We start from the raw sequence: 20,245 nt of genomic DNA, 5'->3' as shown, positions 1-20,245 counted from the left end.
ACAAAGAAGCTGATGCATGCTCCCTATTAGTTCTTCGCCGCCGTGTTTGAATAGCTCGGCCGGTAGTCCGTCGGCCCCCCTTAGTCATTTACTATATATAAATACACAGAGTTCATGCTCCCTAAATGTTTGCACCACTTAACTTTTGCAGTTTTACACTTGCTCAACCACGCTTGCGAGAGCGTACCGGCTTTATATGCGCAACAACTTTTGAGAAGAGAAGTTTGCAATAACTGAAACATGGAATATTAAGTAGTCATTAACTTTTCCACCAGTTGCAACCATTGCAGCTGCTAAAATAGAGGCGGAACTTTCACTAAATATGCAGTATTTTAGTAAGTTACGTATACGCACTGTTGAACTAAAATATTAACTCGCGTTACGTATACGCCATTGCGCACTACTTTTGTGATTTCACCGCTGCAGCAGAAATTTCTTTAAAGTGATTGAGCCAACTCTTCAATTAAAGAAATCAGACGCCATTCCTCGGTGATTTGAGGCGAAAATCTTTGCAAACAATTACTTCCCTTTCGCAGTGTACCTTCGCTTACTCACCTGTGGCTTGTAATTTCCAAATGAAATCGAGACGATAAGTGGCCTCGGTCTGGTGACTGTGAAAAATCAGCGCCAACATGAATGCAAACAGGAAAATGAAATCAATTATGTAGCGCAGCAGAGCCTCCTCCATGCTGTTTGAAGGCATTGACAAGTCAAGTCGGTTCGAATGGCAATCGGACCGTTCAATAAGAATCCAACGGTGTTGTTGGTGATAATTGTGGACACAAAGACACATGCAGTTTTCCGTTGCAGGCAAGATGTTAATTGTTGAGGAGAGTGCAGCGTTGATAAATAGTCGGATGAAGGCGAGTGAAATAATATATGAGGCACATGTTGAAAAGAGAGCAGAAGAGGATCAATTATATTATTAAGTTGATTACATCACAAAGGTAAAGAGTATTGTAAATGGTGTACTTTGTTAAAAGTACTTTTCTGTAAAAACTTTTATTATAAAAAATGGCTATAATATTAAATAAATCATTTCTACGAAATATTTCAATGCTTGTCTCTGTCAATCGTAAGATTGTAATTGAAATTGATACTCACTCCAGCATGAAGCGCACATCCCGGCGCATATACAAATACAGCGAGAAACCTGTGTAAAAGGCAGCAACAAGCAGTAACAATAACAACTTCAATACAAGTCGCAACACCTGGTAAGTGGCACAAGTCATCATCGAAAGCAGCGTCAGTAGCAAGAAAGTCTGTCAAGTGCGAGTAAACAAAAACAACAAAGTGTGAGAGAGAGAGGTGACAAAGAGAAAAAAATTAAATATTAACATATCTCAAGTTGAGGGCAGAGTGTAGAGAGAAAGCGTTTTCTGAGTGGGCCTTAAGAAACTTATTGAACTACAAAAGGCAATCAATAAATAACGAGCAATAAGCTGCATCAACTTTTTATGGAAATTGACTGGCCTTGACGGACTTAATTGTATTACAACTTAAGTAAGTACTTGTGTTGCACTAAATGGCAAAGTTAGTATGATTCGAAAAATTTAATTAAATTTTTTTATTTATTTTTATTGTTTTTTTATTTTTTTTCTATTTTTATTTTTTTTTTTTTATAAATACTTTATATTTGTTTATACTTTTTAACTGTTATTATTGAAATGTTACTAATTAAATATAACCGTTTACTTACATTTATTGCCAAAAAATAATCACATCTAAAATCGTTCACACCGGGACTAGTCTCAAACGACACGAAATCACTATCGAAAGCAATTGCCTCAGCTGCTCTCGCTGTCGAATTGTCTGGGAATATGGGCTCACTAGTATGGCTACTAATTGGCGAAATTTCGAAATTTACACTGTAAAAGATTTCATATGCCTGTAAATAAAAAGAGAGATAAAAATTAATGGTTAATGAAATACATCTTAGACACAAATAATAATATATTATAAATTGTTTTGATTATAAAACATGAATAAAAAAACATTTATTTTAAGTCTAGTTGGTCTAATATTGAATAGTCAACAAAGTATTTTCGTATTTTTAATTAAACTTAAACTTATTTTTTTATTTATAATGAACTTTAATGAACCAAAAATGTACCACTTTCGTCGACCACTTTTTGCCATTTTTCCGCTACAGACATTATTCCATCAGTGTAAAACTTTCCCGGTCTCTCGGCAAAAAACTGTGTCAAGTCATTTTCACAGGCTTCTCTTGAACCCAACTTTACTCCATTAAGGGAGTTCAGCATCGGTAATCCGATGGTAAAAGGTCAGGGCTATATTGTGGATGCACTAAACTTCCCAGCCAAGCTCTTCCAGTTTTTGCCGAGCCATCAAAGATGTGTGTATGTCTAGCGTTGTCCTGATGGAAGACGAAGCCCTTTCTGTTGATAAGTTCTGGCCGTTTTTTTCGATTGCTTGCTTCATTCTCATCAATTGTTGACAGTAAAATGTAGAATGAATCGTTCGACCAGGCTGGAGCAGCTCGTAGTGGATGATTCCTTTCCAATTCCACCAAAAACTCAGAATAACCTTGGCCATTGGCCAATCCGACCATTTGTTGAGCTTCAGCACGCTTGGACCATGATCTTTTTCGCACATTATTGTCGTATTTGATCCACTTTTCTTTTCCTGATAGCATTCGATTTAGAAATGGTTTGATTTCATTTCGTTTCAGCAAACAACTACAGATGTTAATTCGGCCCATCAAACTTTTCACAGACAATTCATGTAGTACCCTAACATTGAGCTTCTTTTTGGAGCCAGCATTTTTTAAATGGTTCAAAACCGTTTGATGATGAGTGCTAAGTTCCTCAGCGGTATCATGGCTGCCTATGTGCCGGTCCTGCTCAATATTTTCCATAATTTCATTGACTTTCTCAACGATAGGTCGACCAGAGCGAGGTTCATCTTTCACCTCGAAATTTCCAGAGCGGAAGCGTGCGAATTCTGTTATGCTACACGAGCTGGTACAGCATCATCTTCGTTAACCTCACAAATTTCATTGGTGGCATGCGTGGCATTCTTCACATTTTATGTACATAAAATTTTCAAAATATAGCGAATTTCTTCAATATTTTCACTCATTTTTGAACAGCTGTAACTTTTTTTCAACTTCCCCGAATTCAATTTGTTTTTGGTTAAATTAAGCTGAAGACCTCACCTTTCCAACACTTTATGGTATGACACAATGTGATGCCAATAGAACAGCTATTGCCAAAATACGAAAAGATTCGATTTTTCGACTATCCAACATATGGTAATATTTAACAGTTTGTATGAATTTTCGATTTCTTTGATGTTCCAACAGCTAATTGAAAAGTATCGCGATATCTGCGGCGACGTAAGTCGTATACTTTAAGGTTTATTCCGTTCGAGGTGTTGAGCTCCCCTCTTAAAGAAAAAATAGCCCATCTGACCACGAGTATGATCGTAAGGCGCTATGAGAAATGCCGCATGACACATTTAATTAATCGTGTGTTTGGCAATTACGAAGAGCAAATGACTGCAAAGAATTTCACACTCATCGGAAACAAAGTTTTTATAAATCCCGTGCGGAAACTACTTGCAAACAGTGGCTTTATGAAGAACAACATAATAATAAAAAAAAACTATAACAACAACAGCAAAATAGGGGAAAACATCGAGGCCACAGGAGCCAGCAAGTTGCCATAATAGAACTTTCATTAAAACTCTATAAAACGGTGATAACAACTAAGATGGCACACTCTTAAGCCAGAAGAGCAAAACAAGGTTTCTTTGTTGTTGGAAACGAAAGCTATTATGGCTATGTGTTTGTAGTAAAGAGCGCAAACTTTGCGTAAATTCTGTTGAAAGCACACAGTAATGGGCTCCGTTGACAATTTGTACGTGGTACGACATGCAATACCGTTAGGCGACCAATTTGCGTATCGCACTATCGCTCTTTCTCCCACTGTTGCTAACATTAGTGCCGCTATTAGCAGCTTCGTGCCACAAATAAAATGGCGCAAATCTTTATGAAGGCATTTAATAGATGACGTGCAGAATCTTTAAGAATGAATGCCGTTTAACTATATTTTAAGATATTTTAAGTAAAATGGTCGAGATAAATGCAAACTGTCAAAATTTTTTAAAAGAGGAGGATTAAGTTAAATAATCATTGTATGGGTCGTGAATTGTTCTGCCTGGAGCCTGGAGAGAAGAATTTATCACTCGCCGTTTTTTGCTGAGTCATGTGACCCATTGTGAGATGCTGACAACTACATATATGTATTAATGAGATCAGTATACATTCAGTTTTATATGAAAGCTTGACTGTAAAGCAATGTGTCAATCGCTTAGAAAAAGGCCCCAGTCGATTGGTCAAGAGAAATGGTAAAACAATAAGATAGCAGAGCTTCGAAGCACGTCTATGACATCGTAACAGATGCAAATCGAGGATTTTCGAAAGTAAACAGCAGCGGACTATAAGGTAATTATAAGCCAAGAAAAGCCGAATCTAACAAAAGCTGTTCGCGAACGAAGCACTTCCAAGCAAATGGTTATTTTTTTGAAAAAAACTGGACAGGTTGCAACCATACCACTAGAACACAACAGCAAATTCGGAGTGGTTTATAGTGAGAAATCAGGAAAACCAACGGCCAAAAACGGATCCCTCTTCACCACGACAATGGGATCTCGCAGACATCACCTCAATCAACTGCATTTGTGAACACATGAAACATCGATTGGATGAGTAATCCACCGTGAAGTGTTGACTTGGCATCGAATGACTTCTTTTTACTCTCGTACGAAACAATAAACGAAGAGGGAAGCGTTTTTCGAGACCTTAAGAGGCGGTTGATGTGTTCGGAAAGCATGTTTGAAGATATCTCAATCGGAGTGACAAAAGTGCCTTGACAATTGATTCAAACGCATGCTAAAGTGTATTAATCTTATCAGATAATAATTAGAAAAAAAGTAAAGCAATATTCGATGATTAAAATTTGTTTTTGTTCTCTGATCTCGTAAAATAAAGGGCAACCCTCCTATTAGGCAAACGCAATATATGAATTCTATTACAAATCAAATTTTGTAGAAATATGTCTCCTTTAGTTCTGGGTGAAGTTTTCTTAAAACTTTTACAGCGCTTCGTGCTTTCGACATGATAAGCCCACATATTTGACATTTTGGTTGATGGACTACGAGCTTTCCACCATTTTTAAGAAATTTTTTCAAAATCAACCAAGTATAATTGCAGATCAAATACAAAACAAAGAAATACACAAAAAAGTTTCAGCGGAGAGTTTGCAACAGGCAACGGAAAAGATTTATGTGAATTAAGTGCCATATAAACGTAGGTCATTTGCTCTAAGACTATTAGAAATGCTATTCGAGTGCCAACAACAAACAACAACAAGTGTGCTCGTTAGCTTTGACACAAGTGTTGCTCCCTGCTCTTGATGGCTCCTCCTTTGAAATTGTTCGATTAAGTGTACATTTAAGTGCGTTTGTGGACTCAAGTTTTTCTAAGTATAATAAGTAAAGACCGTGTAGGAAAGCAAGAAAAAGTATTTTTGTCATTGCAAATTCAAAAATACTTTTTCTCAAAATTTTATTACGAAATAATTTAGTCTCATAAAGAGTACACCCAAAACACTGGCACGATTACGATTCTTTCGGCGCCGCGATGATGGTACGGATGGATAGAGGAGGTCCTCAGGATTAAAATATGTATGCGCATATACTGTCCTCAGACTCATAGTTTTCGAGATATTTCACTTTCAAGTTCCACAATTTTATATGCAATTCACTCTTATTTTGTTTTGTTTTATTTTTCTTTACATGTCATGACAAATACCGCCGAAAGAATCGTAATATTGCCAAAACACTTATTTGACATAAATATTCAAGTAAAACAAATTTATTCGCAAATGCCTTCTTGGCGACTCAGTAGTCAAGTTAAAAACTCTGAGTTGCACAAGTCACACTTCACGACTCTTCACATGCGTCAGTGGTACAGCTGTTGGTCAACGGCTCTAATGACTGATGAGATATTTTTGCTTGACTGTGATTAAGACGCCAACGTCTAAAGGTTAATGTGTGGTCTAACCAATTTGCCACAAAAACGGAAAGAGAAACAACAAATTGCAACTGTAAACGAAAAGTGGCAAGGCAAAAATGAAAAAACACCGTTAGTCATTTGTGTAACAACATTTTGCTTACAAATCAAGTGGAATAGTGAGAAGAAAAGTTTGACAGCAATGTGTCTACCGCTCGAAGGTTTTCCCACACATACTTTAGCACACTTTTGGGCGCGCACAACGCACTGCGTGTGTGTTGTGTAGATTTGCTGAAGTTATGTAGGCATAAAGCCAAAGGCAAAGTGTTTGTTGCGGCGGTGAAACCTTAATGGAAAAACTTTTGCTGCTACATGAAATTTTAACACAGACTTTGTTGTATCTTTTTTGTTTTCACTTCTTTATATGTTTGTTTACACAATATGCCTAAACATACATAAAAAGTATATATGTTGGTAGTCGTATTTGTCAATAGATGTTGTTGCAGTCGTATATCTCCAGTGCTACCAATCACGTTATGTTATACCACATAGTGTTGGAAAGGTGAGATTTTAAGCTTCATTTACATACATCAACGAGTCAAGAGTGACATTTCTAAACTTAATGAGGATTTTCAGTAGTAAAATGTTGTTATTATTTACCATTTAGGATAAAAAAGCAACGAAGTTTTGATTCATTGAAAAAAAAGGATTTTTCTTGCAACTTTTTCCGTAAATATATTCTTAGCACAAAGAACGTGTGATTCTCGCACATGAATTGAAGAGCTGGCACCACCGGGTTCATATGCGTGATCAGAATCAAGAGTGATAAACATCACTTTATATTTAAATATATGGTGTAAACTTTTCTTTCGCCGCAACATTATACACACACCCAAAATTCGTACTCACACTAACACACTCACAACATTTTTGTATGCTTCCACCGCTATACGAATTGTTCATATCGAAATTGAGGTGTTGCAAATTGATATATGCTCCCTTCAAATTGAAATGGTAATGTAAATTTTCATACAAATCCAAAAGCGCCATTTCGGAACTTTCACATTTGCTTTGCATAAATGCATAAATATGTGCCAAAGTACTCGGCAGCACCGCCGTGATACATCTCGCACTGCTTACTGTTTATCTTTCTATTTAGATAATGGTGTACATGCTATATACTATATATATAAGTATATAAACGCATGCTCTTTCACTTATTTACTTAAGCACACGCTCGCCTGCCAAGTGCCATGTGTCGAAGACACGACTCAAGTCGACTAAGACTTTTGCTTTCATCCGGCGGTAAGCCTCCAGACTTCAATTGCAAAAGTATTATATGAAAGTAAGTCAACGATTTTTGGCACAAAGCTGGCAATGTCTCAAGTTAAGAGATTTCTTAGCGTCATTGTTTACTTTAACAACATGAGCAATATATGTACATAAATATTAAGAAAGCATCAATCATATATGAACCAAATGGAAAAAAGTTATATTGCAATGTTATAGGTAATAGCAATATATATAATTTGGTTAAAAAAAAAAACCTCAAAATTTATATGAAATTTTCAAATAACACAGTTTTTACTTTTGCCACAAATTTTTTTTATTCACAAAGTTAGGTGTAAACTTACTTTCTTATGTCCCAAACATACTTTATATTACATTATTACATTAGTAATAAGCCGTATTTCGATTAAAAATCGAAAAAAACGAATTTTCATTAAAAAAATCTCTCATCAAAATTTCAGAATTTTTTAAAATCAGTAAAAATTTTTTCGGTGAAATTAGTACATTCTGATGTCCTGAAAAAAATATACATTACTAAGAAAAGTTTTGTCAGAAAATTCAAAAAACACCCACGTATTAATATTATTTCACTTATTACCATTAAAGGAACAACAGAAAAACACGTCATTATTAATTCTTCCGTAATATTTTTAACCAACATTCCCTAAGATATTTTGAAGGAACAATTTGGTCAAATTATGCGAACGATTTTATTTTTCCCTCTAAAATAGATCGAGTTGTTGCTTCTCGCTTAACTTTTGCTCACAATTTTGTATGCGGAATCATTGCGAATGTTGGAAAAGGCTGCCAGTGCTTTAGTTTTTTTCAAAAATCTACAAGTAGAACAAAGCCTTTAAAAATGGTCGAGATATCGTTGAGGATATGCTTGTTCTGGGCGACCTTCGACCTCTTGAATCCCCACGCAAGTGTTGGAGATATGACAAGTGAGCAACACATACATCTCTCGCTATTCCGTCTGAAGATAGCTTGGGAATGAAACGCGTTCTTGCTCGACTAGTCTCGATAAAGCTGATTTAAAAAAAAAACAAGTACCATAAACAGGTCACTTTGGACATGCTTGATCGTGCGAATTCCGATCATATATTCATAAAGGCCATTGTAACTGCCGATGGGAGATTGGTTTATGATTTTGAAATGCAAACAAGTCAACAATAATCGGAATGAAGGGAAAAAACGAGTCGAAACCAAGAAAATCACGCCAAAGTCGCTCAAAAATCAATTTGATGCTCATTTTTGCTTTTCGTGTTTCAGTGTATCCTGAATTTGTTCCGGAGGTGATCATCTGCCCGTAAGGAGTTCTATTTCGCTGTATTGAAACGTTTGCTTGAGAACATCCGTCGAAACGGCCGAAATTTGTGGAAGAACAATTCATGGATTTTACATGATAACGCACGTTTGTGACCGACTTTAAGGCGAAAAACACAGAAAAACCATCGATCAACCACCGCATTCGCCAGAGTTGGCTCCGTGTGATTTTTTTTGTTCCTCAAACTGAAATTGCTTCTCCATGGAACCTGTTTTCAGTCAATCGAAGAGATAAAACAAAATTCGCTTAAGAAACTGAAAGCCATCCCAAAAATTACTTATGAAAAGTGTTTCGAGGACAGGAAAAATCGTTGGCATAAGAGTATTATATCTGGTGGATATTATTTTAAAGGCGACAAAATGAACATTGACGAATATTGGAATGTTTTGCGTTTTATTTCCTAGGTACTTTTATGTCACAATATATACCAAATAAATTATTGTTGATTGTTGTTGTTTGAAAATAAAAGCACGTATTTTTTGATATTTGGAACTCAAAGTTGCCAAAATCGAACAAATATTTTTGACACCAATACTTTTTAACAAACTGATGGTATTAATTTTACAAAATTCCAGCTGAAATTTAATTGAAATAAAGTAGCGAAAGGTATTCATTTTCAAGTCATGCCTTCAAAGAGTTTTCCCCCCAAGAATTTTATAAATTGTTGAAAACAAATAACAGCAAACAAAAACAGCAAGTATACTAAAAATATTTACAACAACATGCATTTAAAATCAAACAACTCGTTGGGGAGAACGTACACAGAGACCATAATCAATGCACACATATTTGCTACTCACCATTGTCAATATGGTCGTGAGGGCAATCAGCGTAACGGTTAAAAAAGCAAAACACTGCGCCAACAAGCGATCGCTATGAATACGTGAAGAGAATCTCTTGACGCCAATCGGTAGCTGCAAGTAAACACAACAACTGAGAATTGTAACGGCTTCAACAAATGCGCAATCATATTTTATTTGCATATGTAAATGTATGTGTGTGTGTGTCTGTGTGTGGGTGTATTGTTTTAGCATATAACTGTACAAAGGCAGAGCAAAGTTGCTGGTATCAAATTGAATAAAACGGTATTTCCAATGTAATTCGATTTGCGCACTAATGGTGTGGACAAAACACCGATGTAGCTAAGCACAAATGTAGGTATGTACAGATATTTAAATGCAGAAGTTGGCAATGTACTTTAATCTAACAACATTTGATATTGCAAGCGCACTCATCAAGGTGCGAGTGTCTGTATGTATTGAGCTATATGAATGTGAATTTTTAATGCCACTTGGCTGCCATGGCGTATACGTACTTTCATATTGATCACATGCGCGGCGACGAGCAGCGAAATCAGCAGCACAACAACAATTGTCGCACATGAGGTGATGACTGTGAGTAAATTCCTGAAAAGAAAAATTTCATTATTTTGTTAAGGATCAATACGTGGGATATGAAAAGATTTTAAAATACGTAAATATTCTATATCACAATCGTTTTAAATTAAATCTGTTTCTGAGAAATTTAGAAAAACGAGAACTAATATTTCTCGATAAGATTATGTAGTTGAGTCCATGAGTTTTAATATAAAAAACAAGCCCATTATGTTATATGGAGTCTTTATGTGGTCTAGAAATGTCCACACTTGCAAAGCAACTCGAAAGCGTTCAACGGGCGGCGCTCATCAGCATTTGTCGAACACTAAAGTCCACTCCAAACATGGTACTCAAAGCGATCTTGCACATAGTGGCCGTAAACAACGTCGGAAGGTGTATGACTGCAATAGTTACTATTAGACTCAGAGAATGCGTGTTCCTAAAAGAACACGTGTCTGAATACTCGAGAATTCTCACACACTTTGATTTCTTACCGGATCACTTGGATCATAGAGTCGCCAAACCGAACTGTTGCGGCTCTTCTCTGCCCATATACCGTCGAGGGAGTTGTGGGTGGGAAGAAGCCAAAGGGAAGAGAGAGACAGTGAGCTTCTTTACGGTGAGTTAAAACTTAAGGGGAAGGTTAGTGGAGGGGTTTGTAGTCAGGAGCTCGCTATCAACTCCTGCTTAAGACTTCCTGACTACTGCAATGTTTTCCAAGTCGACCTTCAATAGCATCGAATGTCTTTGTTATAAGACTGGTAAAGGTGTCAGGCTACAATCAAATCGCAGAAATGGTAAAGCTGATGAACTAACAGGGAAAGGCACCCTAGAAACGCTATCGGTAGAATGGAGCTGTGTCGGTGCTTCCGTATCCTCTTGTGTTCTACTACTAGATAGCTGAGCTTCGCGGAAGATTAGCCATCGATACATGCGCTGTTGCAAAAGCCTTTTGATCCAACGTCAATCGCAAGTAATCTGGTAATATTTTTGCTCTCAGTACGACTAACCTCTCCCTAGTTGTGGGACTTTTACCAGGCCATTCCCTATTGGCGCCCATGCCGTAAGGCAGGGAATCTTACCAGACTCAGATCTGCTTTTGAAGTTGAAAGTGCATACCTACAGACATCCCACCGAATTGGCTACTAAATGTTTTGCTAATTTATAAGTTCGAACACAGCAGTCCACATGCGATCTCTGTATATCATCCATCTAACCTTACAGTCCTGTCGTCATTAATAGCATTATATTCAAAAACTTTTTTAACAACTAGCATTCTAGAAGTTTACTTTCATTATATTAATTTAATAAATTATAGTCGAAAAAAAAATGTTTGCTATCTCTTAAAAGTACCAAAACTCTACCACGAAAATAAAGTACTATACTGCAACTTACGGTTTAAATACAGAAAGTCTTATGAGTGTCGTGGCAATCAGCACAATGAAGCTACAGTAGAAATATACACCCAGCATGCGATCCGGTTCCGAACCATACTGAAAATAAAAGAGACAGTGCAAAAAATAACATAAAAGTTCGTACCATAAATAGTAAATATGATTCAATTTAACACACATTTTGTAGTCAGAAGTGTTTTCTTGTTATATTACCTTCTTTTCCAGCGCTTCGTCCTTGAAGGACAACAACACCGACTGACAATGCTCCGCACGCAAATGGTCAATGCTACGCGCATCAATCGCACGCATCAGATACTCGTTCACCTCGTCCTCCGGATCCTTGGCACCCTCCGAACTGTCGCCGAAGCCAAATCTGTTAAGATTTTCACACATTCATTACTTGGAACAATTTTCGAATTCAAGAAATAAGAATTCACAGAAAAATGGATGAATAGCAATGAAAGCAAAAATGGAAGGTTAGCAAAACGGGAAAGAAAGTAGGGCAGCTTACAAAGGTTGGTGTATAAAATTGAGCTGTTCGAATGCCAAATCATACCTATTGCGTATCTGAAAATAAGAATGTGTGTAGGTGTGCGTGTACTCACTTGGAGGTATTCTTCTGTGCGCTAGCATGTCCCATCATTCGCAGCTCCTTCGAAATATTGCCGTTCACCTGCAGTCGGTTGCGTGATTTCTTGTGCTGCAAACACACATACACACGCACACCAACACGCCAACATGAAAATAGAAAATATTTATAATGTGTTTTGTTATAAAAAAATTGCGTTCGTGAGAATGTGTGTCGCACAGCTTCTCATGTGGCACAGGTGCTTCTCTATGCATATATGTATATGTAAGTTGTATTATATGTATGTATATGTGTGCGTATGTGTTATTGTGCTCGCAGCGTATTTCTTATTCTATTTCCGTTGTTATTCTAGGCGTTTATTTCATTGCCTTTTGACGCTTTGCATAACCCGCCCGCCCCACGCGCTTGCAACCCTGCATCTGTGAGTTTGTATGCGAACAATCATGTAAAGATATAACTTATTTAGCATATACGAGTATTCGGTTGCGCCGCTGGAAACACGCACGTACACCTGTATGTGTGTGCGGTCATGCGTGTGCAACACGTGCCCCTTGTCGAGTGGCTGGCGGTCGTGTTCACAGCTTTGCAATCGTCAAAGAACTACTTCTTTATTTATTGGTACATTTTTGTATATATTTACACACACATACACGGCTACACTTACCGGTCGATAAATATCACCTGGCACTATGAGATAAGTTTCGATTTGATGATCCTTCAGATATGTGTTGCGCTCCGCACCTTTGCCCTCCTCCACTTCGTAATCGCCATCCAAGCACTTGAGCGTCTCCTTGGTGATGTGCACGCGTCTGTGTGCGTGTGCGAGTGCCGAGTGTGAGTGGGAGAGAGGATATGAAAAGTTATGTTAATAAGAAAATTGCCACAAATGAAACAAATTGGATAAAGTCACAAATTTCTACTTGATAACGTACATAATTTCCACACAGACAACCATATGAGTAGATATACATATACATATATAAATATATAAAATAGGAATTTGAATTTCACTTGACCTTCTTCACATTTGAGTGCGGTCAAATATTACCAAATTATGCTCAATTTAAATTCAAATATTAGATAATATCTATTTGCGATGTAATTAAGTATCTCAAAGCAATTTTGCTTATGTGTGTGCTTTGAATTGAAACCAAAAAGTTACGATAGATGGCGCTGATTTTAAATTAGTTAATTTAAATGATGTTTCTGAATAGTTCATACAATAATTTTGATAAAAATTCTAAAACTAAAAAATTATCTGACTACTATAAGAGATAGTTGAATAAATATATTAATATTTAACACATTCATATTATAGTTTATTGGTTATTGGGAAAATAACTAAAAAGAGAAAGAGGGAGAAAAGGCTTGGATTTCAAAGACAACGATATAGACATTTCAACATACGATAGAATTAGTCTTAGAAAAGAGATGAGAGATGTTTTCATAATCAGCCGCCTGGCAGCTAAGCGTTGAACAGAATTTAGCATAAAGGTAAAAATATATGTAATAGGTTTTTCAATATGGACACTACAATAGTGAACCGATAAGGTCAGCAAACGACGTCATATTTTTTCCCGCGCTTTTGACATTTCTCTTCAGTTCTCCAACAACGAATCGAAATTATTAAAATTTACTTTAAGAGCGCTACGCCAAATTTATGGTCATCTTAATCGTCCTGTCAGATCAACAATTGAGCATCTATAGGAAAAATTTGAATCCAGAGCAACAGTACAAAATGTTAACTTGTCAGTGAGACAACGTAGGGACCGTAGTGTCGAGAATATTGCTGCCGCTAATGCAATAATTGAGGAAGACCCAGATCAGTCTCTCATACATCGTTGTCAAGCGTTGGGCATCTCTGTGACATCGTTTTGGCGAATTTTGCAAAAATATCTTGGCTTATATCCCTACAGGATCAAATTGACACAAGAACTGAAGCCGCTTGACTACCAGAATCGTCGAATGTTCGTGAATGGGGCTGAGCAACAACCTGAAAACTATCCACATTTTGATCGAAAAATCATCTTCAGCAATGAGGCTCATTTCTGGCTGAATACTTTCGCCAATAAGCAAAATATGCGTTAATGGTCAGATAGCAATTCACACGCTCTACATGAGTCCCCATTGCATCCCGAAAGAGTTAGGGTTTCGTACGGTTTATGGGCCGGCAGCATCATTGGAATGGGAATCGCTTCTGCTCAATGATAACCTAATATTTTGGCCTGAAATAGATGATATGGACTTGAACAATATGTAGTTCCAACAGGACGGCGCCACAAGGCACACAGCGAATGTCACAATCGATTTATTGAAAACCAAGTTTGGTGAACGTTTGACGCCGTTAGACTATTTCCTGTGGGGCTACGTCAAGTCTACAGTCTATGACAACAATCGTCTCTAGATTTATAAACTTCGTATGAATATCGAATGTGAAACTGCACCAGTATCGGCCGATTCATGCTTGAAAAGCAAATATCCTGGTTTCTTTGACGTAAAAAGACATTTTGAGGTAGAGCAACTGAATATATTTTCAATTACACACTTTCGTGTCTTTATGAGAAACAAGTTCTATTCATCTGTACTTCACAAACAATGTAAGAGAACTTTTAAGTAGACTCCTTGAGATCAGCTGCGGCCGCTTTCTTGGTTATTCGCATAGTGGTTACGAAGTGCTGAAAGCGGGGTTCTTTGTACTCTTAAAGGCAAACTCCAAGCGTTATTTTGTTGCAATGACTAACCACTATTATATATTATTTTAAAAACCGTTTAGTTGGAGGCAATATCCACCACATAAATTTAAAAATCGTCATTGAAAGCACAGCGAAGACAGGGAATGGTGAAATGGCAAAACGCAATAATCCACAGATTTCAAGGAGTAAAAACACAGCGCAGCAACTGCGCCATCTACTCCATTAGCCAATGCTAATATAACGGGATTGCAATGCATTTAAGCACATAAATAAACTGAAGAGAATAACCGCAAAAGTACAATCTCTGGCGGTGAGGCATCTTTGAGCTTGGCATATGCTTCTATCTAAAAATAGTACTTTATATATTCTTAATGATAGTAAATATCGATTTTACATACAAAGCTATAATTTACATGCATATGTATGGTAAAAAGTACTATCCATTGTGATCTTACCCATACAAATATCGAATAAGAAGTGCTAAGTGTAATTAAGACAAAGGCTAATCGCGCATTAATGAAGCAAACCGAACAGATTTTAACGCAAAGAAAAAATTATTTTCCTTGAAGAATTATAAACTTTTATAAAAAGTTGCTTTGCTGAAGAATTATCGGACTTTAATGGCGCAACCTCGTCAACTGTCGCACACCTAATTTTTTCTTAAGTCGCAAACTTTGAACTAAAGCTTTTTGAGGCCACGAGATAAAAACGCAAATTAATTTCAAACTATGCAAAAGGAGAAGGTGAAGCGCCTTAAAGTAGTTGTAAAGTCCAATCGAATTAAAATAGCTATCTCTTCCATAAATTTAAACTCGAACTTTTTCATTCTTAGCGACGAAGAAAGCAAAAGCAGGTGCATGCCACATATAGTTGCTGACTGTCAGCGTGCTTTAAGCCACTGTTATCTGCAGTAACGGTTTACGCCACAAACGACCACGCACACGCACACACACACAAAGGGCAGCAGAAAACGAACTTAAAGAAGAATTTAATCGCAGTTGCGCCAGTTCCACCACACGCCCGGTCGAAAAAGCGTGGAGACATTGTTGAACATGCAATATGGAAGGCACGGGGACAGCGCAACTGGCGAGAACACGCCAAAGACAGTTGGAAGAAAGCGCGCAAACCCAAGCGGAAGCGTAAACAACTTCGAGGGTTCTTCAACTTTTCACATAACAGCGTGTCCATGTGGTTGCTGAGCTCGCTTTTGTTGGGCGGCGTCGTTAAATTGTGTTATATCTCGTCTTTTATACTTTAATGGCCATTAAAGCACTTGAGCGCCCAACAAGGCAAGAAATTGATTTCGTGCCGACAACGCCAACGAATCAAATAGAGGTCGCTGAAGCACCGACCGCCCGGTGTGCCAGTGTGTGTGTGTTTGGCCTGTTTGAATTTTAAGCTGCCGAAGTGTGCGTGTCGTGTTCGGTTGAGAGAACTATGCGCTAGTCTAAAATTAAATTAAGCTAATGAAAGTGAAATCAAACTAGTTTAAGTGATTGCTTAGATTTCTTCACACACACACATCTTCCATAAAGTCAGCGAGTGTTCGTATGGATGTGTGTGATTGTGGTATAACTGTTCTAATTATTTTAAAGTATGCTTGAATTTTCCAAACTAAAAATCGATATTGGCACACGCAAGCCTCCGTTCGATGGACGATAGTCGACGCATACACACTTACACAAACACACGGAGACATTCTGAAATATTTTGTTGTAGAAATATTGATAAGCTTCGTGTAGACGTCTTTATTTGTGTGAATATTAGAAAGTCAGGTCAACGAACGGGAAGGATGTGTCCTTATGGGCAGCTGTGTTGGCACCTATTAAATTTCCAAAATATTCATTTAATTTGGAAATAACACACTTTAAGTCACATGCGCCTTTCTAAAATTTTTCTGTTTTTTTGCACGCATATTTTAATTTGAATGATTTTAGTAACAATTTCTCACTTTTTATCATTGGGCTATAGACCTTGCTTGATTTTTTTAAGGGGTTATCTCCACTTGAAAATGTCGAAAAATCGAATATTATATATATATATATATATGTATATATTTAGTATATTTATCGAAATTGAACATATTTGAAAGCATTATCCGAAAGCTTGAAAATTATCAAAAAACTTAGTGTAATCGGTTTCCAAAAACTTAAGCGCCTTTTTTTCGAAACGCTATTTTCAGAGTCGGAAACGACAGAACGACACCAAAGAATCAAACTTATAACTGATCTTTTGAGCGTTGCACGTATTCACATATTTTAATATTACATTTTTTTTGGTTTTTGGAATAAAAATAATTTTAAGCAGAAAAATCTTCTTCATCGTCAGACATTTTTTTTAGCTGAAAACAAAACAATTTTCGTACCACTTTTTTCGACTGTTTCGATTTTTTTTTTTTTAAATAGAAAAAAAATACGGATAATTCTAGATATGGACAAATCCAAAAGTATGACTTACAAAAATTTCAGGTAAATTAGTCCATCGGCACTTGAGAAATCGTGGGTATCCTTTTGAAAAAAAAAAAACAGTTTGGAGAAAACTCCTTTAACCCTTATGTTAGTAGCCAATTTTCCCGACGTCTTTAAGCAACCGGGTACTCGGGTAAAAAACCAGAGTATTAATAAATTTGTTTATTTCATTAACAAAAAAAGTATTAACATATTTTTCTTGAAATATTAATAGATAAAATAAATAATAATAACAATGTAGAATTGTGAATGACATCTGAAACCTATTTGGAGTACTCCAGGTAGTCGGAGTAATAAACCTTACATCCCTAGTGTTAAGGCAGCAAATAAGACACGGGGGCAGTGTTCGACAGTTTTTGGATTTCACAAAAAGGATACCAGTATTCCTGCCATTCAGTCATCGACAATGCTTTCAAATGCAATCGACCAAATGGTCTGCAGTTACACATTATCTACGAGATGGTTAATGGCAATGTTCTTCAACATTATAGACATTTCTTGGCTTGCAATATACATAATTTATTATGAAAATAATAAAATGATTGGCAAAAAAAGAACAGAACGTCGTCAGTTTATGTGTAAACTAAGTGAGGGCCTAGCATTGCCGATGATTGAACAATGCACGGCGAATCGACAAATAATGCGCCACTTTTCAACAAAGATTGCCATTGAAAGCATTTTAGGCCATGCACTGACAGAAACACTCGTGGTAAATCCATGTTCAGTGATTCTAAAGGATAAAGCCTGAATGAAAAATAGTTACAGGATCTTGCCATGTCTGTAATGCCTTGTCGATAAGAAGACGCCGAAAGAGTCGTAAGAACTGTGCCAATTGTCACAAGCCAGTATGTGACGAGCACTCCGTGAATCTTGTACAATGTGTTCAATGTATTAATTAAAAAAGTGTAATATTTCTTAATTTTTTTTAAATAAATTTAATTGCCTGTATTTATTGAAATTATCTTTAATTTATTTCCTTTGCTTTTCACTGTATTCGGTTGCTAATGGAGCGATAGCTGAATTTTAAACATATTTAAAAACAAGTAAGGAAGGGCTAAGTTCGGGTGTCACCGAACATTTTATACTCTCGCACGATAAAGTGATAATCGAGATTTCATTATCCGTCATTTACATATTTTTCAAATACCGTATTTGTGTAAAGTTTTATTCCGCTATCATCATTCGTTCCTAATGTATATACTCGTATTATACAGAGAAGGCATCAGATGGAATTCAAAATAGCGTTATATTGAAAAAAGGCGTGGTACATGTCATCAGGGTGTTAAGAAAATGTAACATACCGAATTTCATTGAAATCGGTGTAGTAGTTCCCGAGATATGGTTTTTGGTCCATAAGTGGGCGAGGCCACGCCCATTTTCAATTTTTAAAAAAAGCCTGGGTGCAGCTTCCTTCTGCAATTTCTTCCGTAAAATTTAGTGTTTCTAACGTTTTTTGTTAGTCGGTTAACGCACTTTTAGTGATTTTCAACATAACCTTTGTATGGGAGGTGGGCTTGGTTATTATCCGATTTCTACCATTTTTGAACTGTATATAGAAATGCCTGAAGAAAACGACCATGTAGAGTTTGGTTGACATAGCTATAGTAGTTTCCGAGATATGTACAAAAAACTTAGTAGGGGCGGAGCTACGCCCACTTTTCCAAAAAAACTGCGTCCAAATATGCCCCTCCCTAATGCGATCATTTGTGCCAAATTTCATTTTAATATCTTTATTTATGGCTTAATTATGACACTTTATAGGTTTTCGGTTTTGCCCATCTTCGAATTTAACCTTCTTATGGAGCCAAGGAATACGTGTACCAAGTTTCATCATGACATCTCAATTTTTACTCAAGTTACAGCTTACACGGACGGACTGACAGACAGACATCCGGATTTCGACTCTACTCGTCACCCTGATCACTAATAACCCTATATCTGACTCTTTTAGTTTTAGGACTTACAAACAACCGTTATGTGAACAAAACTATAATACTCTCCTTAGCAACATTGTTGCGAATATAAAAATGCACTCACAACTAGCTTTCTTTCAAGTTGAAAAACGACGATTTAAGAGTTTAAAATGAAATATTGAATTTTCTTTAAGCTATTCATACAAATACACTGCGGCGGGTACACGGGTATCCGGTTACTAACATCAAGCTTAAAATTTAGTTCCTGCCGAACCAGTGTGGATGCCGGGTAGCAAGCGAGATATCGTCACATAAAATGCAAAGTAACGTAACATCACTTTTCATAAATTTACAAGCGAAGAAAAAACGATATAAAGAAACCACTCATATTGAGACCAAATTTGAGTTTTGGTTATATATTGGTTAACATACACTCAAATTGAGACAAAGTTGAGATTTGGTCTATCTTACATCAATTTTCGATTTGTTTTGGATGATACGCTGTTCTACGTTTTAGGTGATCATATATTTCCAAAAACAATTAGAATTTTAAAAAATTCCATTGTCATAATCTTGAATAGTTAAACTTTGAAATTAAAAAAAAAATATTTTTTTCTAGACTGGAATAACCACTTAAAGGGTGTGTTAACCAAATACAAAACTAATGTACGATAATATATATACTAGGGTGATTCGAAAAAAAAAAATTTTTTTTTCGTTTGGTTCCTAGACACCTCTAAGAAAGTCTCTCCAGAAACCTATGAGTTTCATCATTCAAATGATTTTTTTCATTGAGTTATAAAATTCATAAGAAATAAAAAATTTTCCCAAAAATAATCAAATTTCAACCGTTAATATCTTTCAAACGGTTGGGTTTACGAAAAAATCATAGGAGACCTTTTTTGTAGAGCATTCAATTTCCTACAAAATCTAATGAACGAGATATTTTTTCAAGTAGTTGGAAGCGAGATATAAATTTTTCTATCTGATAATAAGAAAAAATAGAAAACTGTATGTAGGAGGAACTTCCCGTTACAATTAAGAACTCATGTTTGAAGAGGCTTTCTTTGAGGTGTCTAGGAACCTATTTTTCCGAGTACCAAACGAAAAAAAAAAAATTTTTTTTTGAATCACCCTAATATATACCCATTCTACAAA

At 36.4% G+C, this 20,245-nt stretch overlaps 1 protein-coding gene across 1 annotated transcript in view; it reads right to left on the bottom strand.

Annotated features, from left to right (window-relative positions):
- Positions 1-20,245, bottom strand: part of LOC126763039 (uncharacterized) — a 79,089-nt gene that overhangs the window by 18,596 nt on the left and 40,248 nt on the right. Inside the window, exons 14-22 of the mRNA XM_050480207.1 lie at positions 12,678-12,822; positions 12,030-12,124; positions 11,638-11,797; positions 11,426-11,523; positions 9,970-10,060; positions 9,455-9,568; positions 1,700-1,888; positions 1,105-1,262; positions 556-689 (exon numbers count right to left, since the gene is read on the bottom strand). Of these exons, the coding sequence (XP_050336164.1) occupies positions 556-689; positions 1,105-1,262; positions 1,700-1,888; positions 9,455-9,568; positions 9,970-10,060; positions 11,426-11,523; positions 11,638-11,797; positions 12,030-12,124; positions 12,678-12,822 (1,184 nt within the window). The remainder of the gene's footprint in view (positions 1-555; positions 690-1,104; positions 1,263-1,699; positions 1,889-9,454; positions 9,569-9,969; positions 10,061-11,425; positions 11,524-11,637; positions 11,798-12,029; positions 12,125-12,677; positions 12,823-20,245) is intronic.

Source organism: Bactrocera neohumeralis, chromosome 6 (assembly GCF_024586455.1).
Source record: "Bactrocera neohumeralis isolate Rockhampton chromosome 6, APGP_CSIRO_Bneo_wtdbg2-racon-allhic-juicebox.fasta_v2, whole genome shotgun sequence".
NCBI lineage: Eukaryota > Metazoa > Arthropoda > Insecta > Diptera > Tephritidae > Bactrocera > Bactrocera neohumeralis.
Note: the sequence above shows the minus strand (reverse complement) of the source record. Positions and strands in the feature narration are given on the sequence as shown.